The 17,519-nt window shown below is 38.8% G+C and overlaps 2 protein-coding genes across 2 annotated transcripts; both read right to left on the bottom strand.

Annotated features, from left to right (window-relative positions):
- Window positions 1–1,023: 1,023 nt before the first annotated feature.
- GPX5 (glutathione peroxidase 5) lies at window positions 1,024–6,849 on the bottom strand. The gene is made up of 6 exons (XM_086254725.1): window positions 6,580–6,849; window positions 6,410–6,486; window positions 6,207–6,268; window positions 5,779–5,897; window positions 1,430–1,597; window positions 1,024–1,271 (listed from the first exon to the last, which is right to left on the bottom strand). Exons 1-6 carry the CDS (start codon window positions 6,631–6,633, stop codon window positions 1,239–1,241), a joined length of 513 nt encoding a protein of 170 aa, XP_086110851.1. The 5' UTR covers window positions 6,634–6,849; the 3' UTR covers window positions 1,024–1,238.
- Window positions 6,850–7,653: 804 nt separating this feature from the next.
- Window positions 7,654–16,715, bottom strand: LOC147275710 (protein HUA2-LIKE 3-like). The gene is made up of 12 exons (XM_086254724.1): window positions 16,356–16,715; window positions 15,634–15,710; window positions 11,462–13,591; window positions 10,771–11,230; window positions 10,385–10,493; window positions 10,151–10,263; window positions 9,792–9,979; window positions 9,224–9,707; window positions 8,676–9,111; window positions 8,375–8,554; window positions 8,208–8,259; window positions 7,654–8,117 (listed from the first exon to the last, which is right to left on the bottom strand). The coding sequence occupies exons 1-11, from the start codon at window positions 16,476–16,478 to the stop codon at window positions 8,234–8,236; spliced, it is 4,326 nt and encodes a 1,441-aa protein (XP_086110850.1). The 5' UTR covers window positions 16,479–16,715; the 3' UTR covers window positions 7,654–8,117; window positions 8,208–8,233.
- Between the last annotated feature and the right edge of the window lie 804 nt (window positions 16,716–17,519).

Here is a 17,519-nt window from a genome sequence, read left to right as displayed (position 1 = left end):
GACAAATCCGAAGGCGGATGACGGCGAAACCATAGGGGTTTTGCTTTTCTCTTCCTGCTCTTTCCATTGGTGTAAATGAATGTGGTCAATTGTGCTCGAATCAAAAAGCCCAAATTCGAAAACCCTAACCCCGATGACACCACCCTTGGATTCCAGCCACTCCGACTATGAGTGACACCAAGTCAGATTGCTGACCTGACATCACGGTTTCAGGTAAGTTTCTCTCCCCTTAATAATAATAGCATTCACATTGTGACAGTCACTACTAATAGAGCCCACGTGTAGCTATCAAGAGAGTCAAGACAACTACATAGGGGGCCACATATGGCTCCAATATCACGTGCACCATGTCGAGCTTGGTTCAACTGGAGATTGTCCTAGTCAAACCGACATGCTGGCCATCTATCATTACCAACACTGACAAACCAGTTCATACTTCAAAACCCATTAACATCTTCAATGACCCCAAGCCAAGCCCTACTCTCTTAGTCTCATGGCCTTTAAGGCGACATTAGAGATGATCCCTCGCCTTCAACAACAACCTTACAAAGGCTACATGGGCCAGTGGGCCACCACTCCCTTTGAAACTACTGGGTTTGGAGCACTACACCTTGTTCTGCTGAGGAGAGAACCTATTCCCCTGTCCCACTAATGCAGTGAGAGAGCTTTATCTCAATTGAGGAACAGATCAATGGATAAGCAGACACATGACAACATTATACACATCATCAGACTAGACTACACGACGAGACAATAGGATGAATGTGTTAAGCTAAGCCCTGCACGTGGTATGTGATATTTGGCCTTTTGAACCATTGTACCAAAGCCAATGAGAATGTTTGTGCTTCTGCGATCTTACATAAAAAATCAGGGCTGTCGGAGGAAAGAAAGAGAGGACGAAAAACATGTGATGTAAGAACACTCGAGAATCAGACTCGCACTGAGAGGCCAATATCAGTGTTTTGATATTTTCCAACCAAATAGATATTATGATTCACACTTCCATAATTACATTTTAGAGACTTGAACGAACAACTCATTTCATTTGCATAACATAGATGTCATTTATAGGGAAGACCAAGCACAGACGTAGAAAATATAATAGGTAATAATAGAGATAAGATACAAATACCGGGACAGAGAGAAGACATATAGATACATGAAAGAAAGATAATTAACAAAGAACAAAGGCACTATATCTCCTATGCTCTTTTACTAATGTCTGAACTGCCTGTTTCTCACACCTCCCCCAGTGCTTTCTTGATGTCGGCCTGTGTCAAAGATGGGGAAGATTAATTATTATAAGTAAAAACAGGAGCAATGCTTCTCTGTGTGTCAAAGATGGGGAAGATTAATTATTATAAGTGACAACACGAGCAATGCTTCTCTGTGTGTATGTGTCTGAGAGAGAGAGAGAGAGAGAGAGAACCTCAATGTTCAAGGGAGAGGTGAGTGGGCTGTATCGTTCGACTACTTGACCATCCTTATCAACTAAGAACTTGGTGAAGTTCCACTTTATCCTATTCCCCAGAAACCCACCTTTACTTGCTTTGAGGAATTTGTAGACAGGTTCTGCATCTGGTCCATTGACACGTATCTAGATATAGAAGAGTACAGATTTCATGTTAACCAGTCAAATTTCAACTGCAAAATGGGATACTAGTACTAAAATCTTAATATTGGAAAGCTAAAATATTTTTAAAGCCAACTCCCACTACTTGGAACTTTGGAAGCAGGACAAGCCAAATTTACTACCGTTGGGGTTTTTTTTCTAGTTGTTACTAGTCTCAAATCCAATAAATTAGTTTGCTTGACCCTCCCTCCTTCTGAATTCCTCCCTCTTGTAACCCATTTCTCATAAAAGTAATCAGTGATGAAAATGCTACAGCTAGTAAGAACCCAGTAATATTCTTCCCTTTTTGTAATTCATTGCAATTGACCTACCAGATGAAGATAACAAAACGATGGCATCACTAAGAATATATGTCAGCACAACCAAGATAAAAAAAAAGAGACAGGCCCCTAGTGCACTCAGCTTCAAGCACATCATCTTATCACTCAAGAAATGAACCAAGGAAGTAGAAATGCAGGGACTCCAAGTTCAACAGAAACTGAAAATAAAAATTGTTCCACAATTTGAGAGCTTGAAGGGTCACAAGGTTTGCTTTTTTCTTTATTTTTTATTATCAGTATTATGTTTTAGTGGACAATCAACCCCATAACTTTCATCAACACAGCCGCACAGGGTTTAGGACACATTTTACATTTCAGTATGAGGTGTTGATGTAGTTTGAGAATTAAATCCTAATTCCCACCTTCACGGCGTACAAGCAATAATTCGATGAAAGATAAATAACAAACACAGCCAAGAAAACAGAAAATAATAAACCAACAAGCACACACAATCACACCGAGATTTGTTACGAGGTTCGGCAAAATTCCTGCCTACGTCCCCGGGAGAGATCTCCGTTCTTCACTATGAGAATAATAAGTATTAAGATTACAATTGGACTAAATCACATAACCCAATCCCCAAATCTCTTGTACACCCTTTCACAAAGTGTTTCCCAAAACCCTAGATCTCTCACCCAAGATTAATTACCTAATCTTGATCTCACCAATTCTAGATTGTGTGCCTCCCAAGAATCCTAAGGACTTGCTCACTCTAATCTGATTCTCTCACATTTTTCTAAGCCCCTAAGGTCCTATTTATAACCATAGGCCTTATATTACAATCCTAGATAAAGTAGGAAGAAAGTTAACTTTGAGTAGGAAATAAGTTTCCTTTATACACAAGGAAAACCTCAAAACTTGCCCAAAATGAAGTCCAAAACGCACCAGGAATTAATAACCTTCCAACACCTATTTGGACTCCTAACTTCATCCTAGAATACCATGGAAATCCCCCATGAACCAGGAAATCTTCAAATGCGAGCCAAATTAACAACAATCTCCACCTTGGCGAGCATATCATGCAAATTACCTTGCACCAAATACCATTGGCCTTGACCTTGTACCAACTACACATAACTCGAATCAAGAAACTATGGTCCACCCTTGATTCGCACGGCCAATACCTATGTGCAGCTGCATCGTGTAACCAATTACCGGTTAGCACCGAAGAGGGGCCTCGATTCACCCCCTCCTCCAGTAGGATCTCCTTTCTCACCATCGTTTGAACCTTGGAAACATGTCACAACCGTCTCTGCTGTACCCGCAAACGAGACCTTCCTCAAGCGCTTGATTTCTTGTGCATTTCGTTTCCAACCAACCATCGAGGTTTGAGTTCCTATCAAACGATATAAACCACCACACTTCTCTCCCTTCATTAGGACCATGCTTCCATGAGTAATTTTCATGACTCCACCTGCTATCAAAACCAGGTAGCCCTTGGAATCCAACCTACTCAAGGATATCAAATTCCTTTGTAGCTTTGGGACATAAGCGACTCCACCCAAAGTATGTTCCACCCCATTGAACATCTTGATCTTCACCGTTCCAACCCCCATGACGTCAACTTTGGACCCGTCAGGCAAAGAGAAAGATCCTCCCTTTGATTCTTGAAACTTTTCAAAATATTCTTTCCTAGAGCATATATGGTGAGTAGAACCCGAATCCAATATCCAATCACCATGAGAAGAAGTGTTACCTATAGAGACTGTGAGAAGTTCTCCAGATTCATTATAGTCTGCTACCGCTGTAGAGCCATGACCATCCTTCTTATTCCAAGTCGGACAGTCCTTCTTTATGTGTCCCCACTCTTTGCACTTGTAGCACTGCCAGCCCTTACCACTACCCTTTGATCTAGCCTTGCTATTATCACTAGAACCCTTGGTAGTTTGCCTTCCTCTTTGACCATGAGCAACAAACAAGGAATCTTTATCCTCAACTTTCTTTCTCCTTTCACTAGACAAGAGAGTTGACTCGACCTCCTCCATCTTCAGTGTATCCTTACCATACAAGAAGATATCCACTATGTTGTCATATGTATCAGGAAGTGAGGTTAGAAGTAAGAGGGCTCGATCTTCTTCCTCAATCTTTACCCCAACTCTTTCGAGTTGATTTAGCAGTCCTTTGAACACGTTCATATGATCCATGAGATTTGCACCCGCTTCCATCTTCAGCTTATATATGTCCCGCTTCAGATTCAACTTTGTGGCCATAGACTTCTGAGCTAAATAAAGCTTTTCTAGTTTCTTCCACAATTCCGGGGCAGAATCTTCATCTATATTGTTGATAATATTATCAGCAATATAAAGCCGAATTGTGCTCACACACCTGCACTCCAAGTCTTCCCAGTCATCATCTGTCATCTTTGCCGGTTTTCCTACTTCCTTTCCCTTCAAGGCGCGTGCCAAGCCTTGCGAAACTAGGACATCCTTCACTCTCTTTTGCCATAGAGTAAAGTTACCTCTTCCATCAAATTGCTCCACCTTAAAGGATGAAACACCACTACTTCCCGCTGCCATGACAAACTACCCTCGATCGATAAACACGGAACCACGATCGATGAACACGAAACCTGGCTCTGATACCACTTGTTGATGTAGTTTGAGAATTAAATCCTAATTCCCACCTTCACGGCGTACAAGCAATAATTCGATGAAAGATAAATAACAAACACAGCCAAGAAAACAGAAAATAATAAACCAACAAGCACACACAATCACACCGAGATTTGTTACGAGGTTCGGCAAAATTCCTGCCTACGTCCCCGGGAGAGATCTCCGTTCTTCACTATGAGAATAATAAGTATTAAGATTACAATTGGACTAAATCACATAACCCAATCCCCAAATCTCTTGTACACCCTTTCACAAAGTGTTTCCCAAAACCCTAGATCTCTCACCCAAGATTAATTACCTAATCTTGATCTCACCAATTCTAGATTGTGTGCCTCCCAAGAATCCTAAGGACTTGCTCACTCTAATCTGATTCTCTCACATTTTTCTAAGCCCCTAAGGTCCTATTTATAACCATAGGCCTTATATTACAATCCTAGATAAAGTAGGAAGAAAGTTAACTTTGAGTAGGAAATAAGTTTCCTTTATACACAAGGAAAACCTCAAAACTTGCCCAAAATGAAGTCCAAAACGCACCAGGAATTAATAACCTTCCAACACCTATTTGGACTCCTAACTTCATCCTAGAATACCATGGAAATCCCCCATGAACCAGGAAATCTTCAAATGCGAGCCAAATTAACAACATGAGGGCATTAGGCTATAGCCCAACTGCAAACCAGTCTTATGCGAAAAGGCCAAAGCCTCTTAGAATTTCTTGTTTCAAAAATCAAAATAAAGGAGGAATGGCATCCAACAACCAACATGAGCAAGAGAATTTTATATCAATTTACATCTATATAAATGATCAAACATGCCTTCCTCAAAGAGCTCTTTGGGAGAACATGTGCCTCTTCCAAATGGACACTGGCATGAGAATTGGTTCACTGGGAGGAAAGATCTAGCTTATTTTGAGCAACTACTATAACTACCAAACCTAATCTCTGTTTTCCAACTGCTGGGGTTAAGTACGCAATAGGTAGCACTGAGCAGTATTTAGCTGTCTAGTAACCCTTTCCCTCTTTCTTAATTCTACATGGTCAAATTTAACAAGGACCTTTTTGAGTTTCAGAAAATTTATTGTCAAAATCCATAAGCCATGAATAATACTATATGATTAGTCATAGTCTTCAAAGCTCAGGACATTACAAGCACCATGCAGGATTAAGATATTCTAATTGATTATCTGATAATTATGTAAAGAATTCAAAAATACCTTCTTGAATATTGGATATTCAGCCTTGTATCTTGTACACGCAAATTCTTGCGCCTCCTGGCTTGTCCCAGGCTCTTGCTTCAGAAACTGATTGCACGGAAATGCCAAGACTTCAAAACCTGATAACATCACATAAACTGATAAGTAAGAGGACATTATGGTGTGGGACATATGTCACATATCACATCTAGTCATCAACAATTTCAGCACATGGGTTTCATATAAAACCTTAGAAATTAGCAACACAAGCAAAATATGACATGTGATTTTCAAAAAATAAACAAAACCCAGCAGAGTTTTTCATGGGTATGTAAATTCCTCATGAAAAATCAAAGCTTCATAAAAAACTCAATTCTAAAAAGACAATATGTTCAAACAAATAGAACAGCAGTGGCAAAACTCAAAAGTTTAGAGGGAAAAGAGGATACCTTTGTCCTTGTACTTGCTGTAAAGTTCAGTCAACTGGGTGTAATTTGAATCAGTAAACCCACTGTTCACAACCCAGAAGAAGAATAGAAGCATGAATTAATCGATTAAATTTCAGAAGCAAATTTTTGTTATTTATTATTGAAAACAAGAAAGGAAGTAAGTAAAGGATGAAAATTAATAGGGAAAAAGGGGAAGCACGAACCATTTGGAAGCAACGTTAACCACTAGGAGGACCTTCCCTTTGTAAGCGCTGAGGTCCACGTCATTACCTTTGCAATCCTGCAACACCAAAACGAAACCTTTTAAAGATTCCTCAACGAAACGATTCAGCTGCGGAAGAAGAAAAGCAATGAAATTGGAATGAGCAAGCACCTTTACGGTGAAAACATGAATGGATTTTTCGGAGACCGAGTGTGAAGCGCCCATTTCTCTGCCTCTCTCTCTCTCTCTCTCTCTTCCTGTAATCTATACGCAGTAAGAACTAAGAAGCAGCAAAGCTGAGGCTGATGAAGCAAAGACTTTCCTTGTTTCTCATCAATCAAATTCAATTGAGTAATCAATTAGGGAGAAGAACACAAACAAGACCACCTCATTTCCTCATTTCGGCTTCAATTTTCATTTGGTTTGAGTCATGACTCGTAAGTGGTCCCCACAAGACCTCCTGTCGTGGGGTCGGAGGATACAGCCTTCTGCTCATTTGCTCCAATCTGCTGTCTTTATATAATTCCACTTTTCTAAACAACTTTTCGTTTTCTTCGGGTAAATCTTTTTTCATTAAGAAGAAGAATTCAAACTTGGAATTTGTTTGTTCTAAACTTCTAAAAAAGTAGAGAAAAATATAATTAATTAATAATTAATAATTAATTCGACCAACCTAATTAAAGCTCTAATTAAATAAGAGTCATATTTATTTATGTGGAAAGAGCTTAGTTCTACTATCTCCTTTCTTAAAATAAAAATAAAAATAAAAAGGGACGTGCAAAAAGTCGGTGAGTATCCATTTACACTGAGAATCATTTATATGCCACATGAGTACATGACCGACCACATCACTTGAGTCGTTCAAGTTTCCAACAACCTCATTAACACTGAAACATAGTCGCTGGCAATGGATGGCCCCCATGTTTCTATGAAGTTATAAACGCACAACAGCATTCAATTCTGAATTAAATTTATGAAAATTCTTTGGGAAAATTATACTTCTCAAAATTGATATTATAAGATTATTCTCTGCATAGATCAATTTATCAATATCTTATATTTTTATCCCACTAGAAGGGTGAATCAAGCACTTAAATATGGAATCATTTTGATTCTAAAACATATTTAGTTGCTTCAATTCTTATAAGAGTTATTATAGAAAATTTGTGAACTTAAATTTAACACCCTTTAAGAATTAGTCAGATACAAATAATTAACATCAAAACAATTCTAATAGCGGTATCATTAATGGCATAATTGCTCCAAATTAATGAATGGTTTGGTGCCATCCAAATTTCAAGGAATGGACAAGAAAGGAAAAAATATATGCACATAAAGATTGCATGAAACGAGAAGTATGTGTTTGAACAAATGCCCCAGCATAAGTCAACAAAATTCCTATGAAGGGCTTCCATGATATAAATTATCCTAAAATTCTGAAGTAAAAATTGGCAAAACAAAAAAAAATGATACATGCCAACCTAGAGTTAGTCACGGCTCAATCATCTCTACAACGATCGTCTCCCTGCTCTGCTTTTGCAGGAGGAAGGATAGAATACATATGTACAAATCCGAAGCATTATTGCACTGGTCTCTGCGCCTTAGCCTCTTGTAGAGGTCTGTGCCTCACAGCATGAACCACAATGACTCGGCAAAATAACCAATTCTCTTGAATAAGCAGCAGAAGCAAGATCAAAAATGGATTATACCTAAGAATTATGGACCATTATAATAGAATTAGCATCAGTAATAACTACTAAAACAATACTCTACTAGAGGAAATTGTCGCGGTAACACACCAGTCCTGACAGTTTGCTATATTTGCTCATCTTGGCCGCCAAAAGCCTGGACCTGAAGCACCAAAGAGAACAGTCCCTGAGACTATATAATATATAACTTTCAACACTCTGTAAACACTAGCATGAAACTCATACCTACAACAAATAACCACAGAAAACCCACATACCTCTGCTTGAGACGGGTATCGGACCTTCAAAAGGTGGTATAAAAGGCATAGAGTTCCTGTGGCTCATTGAACGGGGAGGAAATCTCCACCCTTGGCCAGGTAATCTAGTTGGTTCACAAGGGGGGCCAGCAAATGGAGCAGTTCCATAAGATGCCTTGCCTTTGTCAGGATATCGAGGACCTAGGGAAGAAAGAAAAGCAAATAATTCTAAGATCAAGATGTCACCATAAAATACAAAAGAAAAAGGTAGAACACCACAAATCCCTGTCATCAAAAATTTATTTGCACTCAAGAAAATTACCAGAAAAATTATGTGCAGGAAACCTCCAGCTCTCACGGGGCTCATAAGGGGGTTTCATTCTTTCATGATTATTGTAATAATTTTCTCTGTCCCCATTCTGCACGAAGTCAAATCTGTTGCGGTAAGGAGGCGGGGCCTCCTGTCGAGGCTTTACCTGCTGGTCTCCTTGAACATAAGAAAACTGATCCGATGGTGGAGCATGGGGTGGTCGCAAAGGGTAACCTTTATTGTGGAAGGTGGCACCATCAGTTTGTGGAACATTTCTCCCTGAATATGTAGGAAAATTACTATAAGAGCATGAAGTAGAATCAGGCATCTGTCTCTGAAGATCTCTACATTCGGGGGCACGATAGTGCACTGCCTCAGAAATTGTTTGGTTGATTCTCGTTGCATTCAGCTGCTGAGGCGCAGGTTGAACTCTGTTGTCATGCGCATTCTGCAAATGCACATCCAAGTTAGAAGAAAAAAGATATAACGACAAAGTCATTTTTCCATTGTAATACTGACAGATTATCAAAGGAAACAAGAAAAGTAATGCAAAGACCCACATGTGCATCAGCGTAGGGCTTTGAATCAACACCACTGATATAGGGATCGGCCATAGCACATGGAGGGTGGATGACATGAGGTGGAGGCAGAGGTGGTGGTGGTGGTGGGGGCGGAGGAGACGATGGTAGTGGAGGAGATGCTGGTGGCACATCTAGAGGAAGTGGAGGGGCAAAGGGTAGTGGACAATGCTGTTCAAACTGATTATGTGAAGCCTGCACAGCATTGCCTCCAGCAACATCACAAGATGAACTCATGTCAACATCACAAGAAGGAGCCACATCCTCCATTTCAAGCTCTCCATCGACATCTTCCAAGATATGCCTATGCCTTTCAGTGGCAGGCGTGGTTTCATGTTCTTCATGGGTATGAGGATTATGCTCAGGAGTTACAGCCTCAAAACTTTCTCCATCAGAATCACTTCCATCATCTTCATCCTTGAGCATGCGGGGCATACAAAATCCCGGAAGTTGAAAACTTGAATTGCTGCGGAAATACAGAAAGAACTCATTAAATGATAAAATATGAGAATATAAGACAATCCAGAAGTAAGAGCCAAACAATTCAAACCTTCCATATTCGTCAACAAGCATACCCTCCATTTCTCTAAGAGGATCATCCAAAGACCTTTCTGTTCTCGAGGAGCGCCTACAATAGGCACCAGCAGAAGAAGACCCACTGAGGGAATCCAGTTCTCGCATATGGCGATGAATTATGGAGTCTGGAATAATCCTTCTTTCCAACCAAAGTCTCAAAACCTATGCAGAAGAAGATGAACAGGTAAGGCATTTAGCACAAGCCAGACAACATTGTACTGCCAGAAAAATACCCAACACTAAGCAATAATCAAGGGTAAGAGGACACTATTACAATATGCAATTAAAGCAAAATAAAAAGACCAAAAAAAGAAAAAGAATAACTTCGCTTGCCTTTAGACACTGCCTACGATTTTCATGTGCAGAACTTCCAGGAGGAGCAGCAGCTGACAATAACCGTGGCAGCACTGCTTGGATGGCTGAAGGGTACATACCACCACCATCACCTAATATTCAAAATCAATATCAACATTAAGCAAATCTCACATATAGATCATTAATACTTCACTTATTTTTATATGTCAGACGATTAGCTCCAATACACAGAACAATAAATACAAACATTACCCTTTAAACCTCGAGAGCACTGAGTAATAGAATCCACCAGGAAGAATAAGTCCACCCTTCTGTGTAAACTTGACTCAGTTTCCAAATAACGAGCAAGAATTTCCAACACCTGAGTTTTAAAAGAAGAAAAATTACACGAGTAAGACATCAAGGCGCACGTTTGTACTCCATCCCAATTTCAACGTTATTATAAGTTCTAAGAAAAAGTGTAAATGAAATACTTCCATCATCTCCATTTATGCATCAAGAAAGAATTCATATATATATAATATTTTACATAAACTTGACATAGAAATTCAAACTATAAAAAAGGAAGAAAAAATCCCAGAGGAACAATCAGGTATCACTGATATTATTAACTAAATTATAAATATGATGTTCCCTACCTTAGTAGCTACACCAAGCTTTCCACAGTCGATAGCTATACGAGTTGCTCGACCAATGCTCTCCTTGGTCCTTGTCAATGTTCCAAGCATTGTCTCGAAGGATGACAGAGCAGCAAGTGCTTCTGCATACCTGCTCACTACTTTTGGTCTTGGACTAGCCACTGATTCGGACTTCCCATCCTCGTCAACTGGAGTAGATGAAATTCTCTTGTGCTGTAAATCAACATCAGGACTACAACTGCCATTGTTCTGAAGAATATTACTACTATCTGAATTAGACACGTGACAGCCTGAGGCATTGGGAGGTGATGTTTGTGCAAGAGAATCTCCTCCGTCTGTTACGGATGGACTTGACCGGATACCGGAAACATGTTTTTCACCCAAGTACTCATTTGGATTAGAAACTGAACCTAGATCCTTCTCTGTTTGTTTATGTTCGACCACTTTCACAACATCAAGCCTAAGACAACAAAATACAAAGCAACAGAGATTTAAAACAAAACTTACCTAAAAATTCCTCTATTAAACTCCTCCATTATAATGGCAAGGGAAAAAGAGTAAACAAATTAAGAAAATCTATGCATTAAATTTATTTGTGGGAAGGATCAAGAGGAGGGAAATTCTTGTGAAATATGAACACGATAAAGCATCAAATTCTACCACAGAACTACACCAGTCTATAGAAACTTACATGTCATTGACTTCTCTGTTATCTTCAAGCTGACGATCCAGAGACTCAATATTCTCACTACGGCCCTCTGAACTATTGTGAAGTGGACTAGCATCATTTTGAAGTGAAACTGCAACAGATCCATGGTTGGCACCTGATGCAGGATCTACACTCTTCAGAGTATGGTCTGAATTATTGCATTCAATATCAGGAATTTCTGCCACACAATTGCTCGGTTCAATATTTTTGGCACTGCCTTCATCCCTCAGAGGCAACTCAGCCATTAAAACTTGATTGCATCTGGTACCAGCCTCTCTTCTATCCATATTAGGCGATAAATGCCCCGGACTTTCAGTCTGGACTGCAGCTCCAATAGTGTGACAATTAGAAGAACCGCCACTAAGATTTTTACCACTAGCATGATCTCTAGAATCTGGGAAATCATTAATGGAACATTCAAGCTTTTGGGTGTTAGGACTCTCACTTCTCTGATCATATACATCCACCTCCACGACTGGTTTAGCATTTTCCTCCGAGATCACAGGGTTTAAACTGGTGGAGAACCCAGAAGCATCAAACCCTGAAGCATTATTGCCAAAAGATTCCTCGCTCTGCAGTCCCAAACCATTCCCTGTATTACTCTCCACATTCATAGGAAGACATCTGCTCGTGGAAAAAATATTACAATCAATAGTAGATGCCTTCATAGTTGACGATTCATAATTACATCTTTCATCATCTTCAGCAGCATTAGCTGACATAGCTTCTAGAGCACGATGAAGGCGCTTAGATGGAGGCAAAACAGCTTCACCATCAACTGAACAACCAAATGATTGTTCTTTTTTGGTGTTCCAAAGGTGAGGCCTATTTCCTAAAATTCGAGTGCAACCTCGTGAAGGTGTTATATTATCTAGAGCCCCATTTACCACAAATGAGTCCCTACCAGCAGGACAATTTTCATCAAAATTTGGGGATTTGCTGATCGGCCCTGATGGATTGAGCATAACTTCCTTCAGACTTTCTTCAGTGTGCGAGAAGCTATCAACTTCCTCCTTTGAAGAAGATGGTTTGCCCATTCGAACTCTGGCTCGTTTCACCAATGGCAGGTGCTCATCTCCATCTTCCTTGGAAGACTTTCCACTCATCTTTCCACAATCAGTTTGCACAGTTTGACTACTGCTTTGCAAACCAACCTCCAAACCTGTCTCCTTGTCCAACATAGCAATGGACTCAGCTGCATCACTAGTAACTCTCTTTCTGTTTGGCTTCCTTTTCTTCTTAATAACAACAGCCTTTATTTGGAGATCAAGTTCTTTAATCAACTCCACATCCCCATCCAAGCAGTCAACAACAGTCTCTGAGTGTTCACCTTTACAACCCGAATCAATAGCACTGCCTTCATTCAAACTAAACACGTCAGAATCAACTGTGACAACTTCGGAACCATTGTCTTCAATACAACCATTTGAAACAAAAGCAGTTGAATTCACATCATCACACTCAGATGCATCAGGTGATTTACGTATTCTTTTATTCCTTCTTAAGGATCTATCACGCACTACATTACACAATATGTCCCCAGCATTCTTGGCATCATCATCAGATGGCATTATGGAATTCCGTAATCTGCGTGATTCCATCCTGGATGAGCTTCTCGACCTACGAGCTGGTGCTTCCTCTTTCTGTGAGACACAGCTCTGGGATCGCAAGTCTCTAGATCTTTTTCTTGAAGAGTAGGTTGTTGGCAGAGGTGTTTCAGTAACCTTTTCTGTAGCAGCAGGTTCCTCAGTTAAGGCCTCCTTATCAAGCATGTCATCTATTTGAGCAGGCGCTGAAGCATCTTCAACAGAAATACTTGGCTCATTTCTATCAATCACAGAATGTGAAGATTTTGAACGTGAATCAAGAACAGCTTCAGGAGCTTCTGACTGATCCTTTGAACCAAGGTTGGATGAAGAATCCACTGAAATTCCACCATTTGCACTAGAGTTGATATCATCAACTTGGTCATCTTTCTTCAGCTTCTCATAACTATCAATAATCTCCTGGACTGCACGAACAAAATCAGCACCCTTCCCATGACGCTTGACCAGAAGAGACTGTTTCTTCTCCTCAGTAAATGCCTCGACATCAGCAGGGTTGCAGAAGGCTCTACATAACAAAAATATTCAGTAGAATAAGGAAACTAGCTGGCTGAAATCAATCAAACTCCTACTACATTTCAGATTAGTTAGGTCACTATAAACACAAATAAAATGGATATGCAATGCAAATAACTAAATAAGTGAATTCACCATGCCCACAATAGATAAAACCAGAGAATTATTCAAATAAATAAAAAACATTAAATATTCCCTTAAAAAGTTAACAAAATTGAAAAATTGAATGACAAGCATGATGATTAGCATGACATCATAAAAATACACACTACTATATATAACAAATTCATGCACACAGAAAGAACTATAAGCATGTCAAAAAGAATTTTCATGGTATAAAATAAATAGAGGGTCTCTTGTGCTTTCCCAAGTGGAAAGGGAAGTTATATGTAAGTCTACATTGAAGTGAAACTAAAATCGATAATCTCATGTTAGCCTGTTAATGACATCCCACCAAAGATTAATGAACTTGAAATGCAAGCAGAATCACACATCAAAGATCACATCAAAGGCATATATTATACACGAGTATGTTAATGTAGATTTGCAACTCCGTTGATCATTATTGGAAATTCATACAGACTTCACAAATCAACACAATAAAATGTCTTTTTTTTTTTTTTTTTTTTTCTTTTAGCTACCATTAATCCTAATCAATTTATCTTAGAATCATAATGCTACCACTGTATTGTCAATTCTTTATTGAAGGATCTTCAGGAATTCTTTCTTAATAGGATTGTTAATGCTTGAATGAATATAGCACATATCTGCTTGATTTCCAAGAAACTTCAGTCATTGAAAGTTAATCACTAATTCTGTATAATGTCATAGATAAGGTTCTATCCACAAGATTAAGAAATTGTTTGCTGGGACTATATCCAATTTCCTAATTTCCTTTGTAGACTTGCTTAATAAAGAGTGAAAAATAAAGGAAGTGTGCTCTTTAAAATCGACTTTGAAAAATGTATGACCATGTTTATTGAACTTTAATAGTGAGTAAAGATTGCTAGCCTGGAGGATGAAGGTTAAATTTAAACTGTACTCTCTTCAGACCAATGTTTGCAAGTTCACCAATTAGTCATTTCATATGACACTACGATATAAAGACAATCAAACTAGCAAGATTCAGGATCAAAATCCCGCATAAACTCTTCAACTTATTGGTGACTAACCAGTTTCAACTCTTCCAAGTGACTTTGGATTCAGGCCTGACAATAAATCTCATAAGTACATGTATAGAAACTGCCAAGTTCATCCCCATTCTACTAACATCTATATCTATTAAATCATTCATAATTTAGGGATTATATCTACAATGAAACCTATTGGATAAACCAGATAAAAGTAAAACAAGGGACAGAACTTAAAAGAGTAAGAAAAAATGGATCAATCAAGCACTGCACCTATAAGGCTTCAATTTGGTTAAATCAAAACCCTCTCCTTTTTCACCCACATTGTTGGTACATTTAAAGGAGGGAAGAGTTTAGAATTTACCTTCACAATTCACTTATGGACATTGTAAGAGTGTATAATGTCCCTATCCAAATGACCTTGCTTTATCCTCACTTAAGTGAATCATCAGTAACATATAAATGATTTTCTTTTATTAGTCGCCACTCAACTTTGCTAGGACCATCCCCTTTTTCCAGGGGCATCTCACAGGGAGAAAATCTCCACAACTAAAATTTGGCGTAATACAATCTACATGTATAATTAAATGAAAGAAGAATAACAGTACATGATTTTAAAGAGACCAAGTACATATAAACAGATCTAGAAACACAAATTAAGATGCCAATTACCAAATTTTCACAATTGGCTTCACTTGTTCAATACTCAGTATAATCAGCATAACAATCATACCTTACTCAAACAACAATGACATCATATTATCATAAAGCAGAAATTTAACTTCCCTCAATAAGTCTGATCTGAAAGGAAGGTCATAACTAATCAATTATTTGACTTACACAACCATAGAAACCACCACCATTGATGTTACTAGAAGTTAATCAAGAATGTATAAGTACTTACATCTGCTGGGTTCCAAAAAAGTAGACGAGTACTTTCTTCCAATCAGTAGAGTAGCCCCACTTCTCCGGCTCACTCACCTGCAATCAGAAGCCAACTTGATATGCAGTCTACTGAATATAAAAAAGACACCATCTTTGGGATTCTCCAATTGGGAATCCTTGAAAGTGAGTCTAAAAATGAAAGCATGTTAAAAACAACCCAAAATCACTGCAAAGGCTGCACTTTCGGTGACTGTGCAAGAGAATCACTGATACATAAATTTGACAGAAAGCTTCAAAACCCCAGTTAATAAATAAAATTAACTTTTTTCGCAATATAATTATAGAAAAATGAACACTGATCATCAAACCCCCAGTTCCACATGCATCGAACAAGAAATATCTGAATGCAAATTACAAAAAATAGATGAAGAAAACGTAAACACCCATGAATCTCCTCTATTACCTAACACTTCCAACTACCAAGATTGGAAGGAAAAAAAAAAAAAATAAGGGTCCTCATTAGTAAGATTGCCCAAAGAAGTTAAAGAAGAAAGATATTCAAATTCAGATCCAGAAAAACACACTTACAAGCAACATCCCACACTGTATCAAACACACTAAGCATGCACAAAAGCACTAAAACCCTAACTAAAGCATATTCCTCAACAGTAGTCGTCTTGGCTCATCATGCCATAAATAAATAAATAAATAAAGAAATAATTTTTGGCCCAGAAGACTTACCGTAGCAGGCCAAGCAGGAAAGCCTTTGACTTTAGCAAGCACAAGATCGCCGACCTTCCATTGGCGGCGAGCGGCGGCGGCCTGAGCGGCTTTGCTAGCTCCTTTCCTTCGGCTGGGCGCCATCGAAGAACCACCGGAGGCGCTCCAATTCAATTAAGGACTGCTATTTGAACTGAAACAAATGCACGAACTTACCGATGTGCCGCAATCGCCCAAGAAATTGAACAATTTGGCACCCTGTGGAAAATCTCTGGTTGAGATTCGCAGGCATTGAAGCACAAAGATCGCATAGAAAGGGAGAGAGAGTGTGTGACTGGGTCTCTGTGAGAAACCCTAATTTCAGAGAGACAGAGAGTTGGATGAGTATGATAGAAGAGTTTTTATGTGGAAGAAGCGCAAACAGAGATATGAGTTGGTTAGGTGAAAGGGAGTCTAATGTGCGCTACGGGGTGTACTGACTACTGAAGGTATGAAAGGCGTAGTATGCTAACTTGCGCTTGGTGCGTGGTGTATACGGGGTCTTAGATATCGGCATATAGCAACTACTGTGCTGTGCGAACAACACGTGACCCACCAACTGATCATTCATATCCAAGGCCATGCTTCAAAAACTTCAAGTGGGATTTGAGGTGCTTATGTACGTCTGTTCCATGTATGGATGTCATCATGTTAATAGCTCTTTGATTTATTATTTTTACTCATTATAAAAAAATAAACATTATGGTTTTTGAGTAATATGCTTATTTACTTTAGTGCCTAATTTTAAACACCCTACTCACCAAAAAACTTTGTTTAAACCCCCAGGTCCCCCACCCATCTAGAAACTCTTTCAAAACTCCCTAAAACTTATAATCATAAATTACCCTTCTGACGCATGCTGACGCGCGCTGACGCATGCTGACATATGCTGACGTCACTGTAACTGTATTTTGGTGAAACTGTTTTTTTTTTTTTTTTTTGAATTGAAGTTTTTGCTAAAACTCAATATTTCACTAAAACTAAAATCAAACACTGAAATTGAATTTCAAAAATTCAGTTACACTGAAACTGAATTTTAAAAATTCAGTTACACTGAAACTGAATTTCAAAAATTCAGTTACACTGAAACTGAATTTCAAAAATTCAGTTACACTGAAACTGAATTTCAAAAATTCAGTTACACTA

The sequence above is a fragment of the Dryas octopetala genome, chromosome 8 (genome assembly GCF_963921425.1).
Source record: "Dryas octopetala chromosome 8, drDryOcto1.1, whole genome shotgun sequence".
NCBI lineage: Eukaryota > Viridiplantae > Streptophyta > Magnoliopsida > Rosales > Rosaceae > Dryas > Dryas octopetala.
The sequence above is the reverse complement of the archived record's forward strand: the minus strand, read 5'-3'. Positions and strand labels throughout refer to the sequence as shown.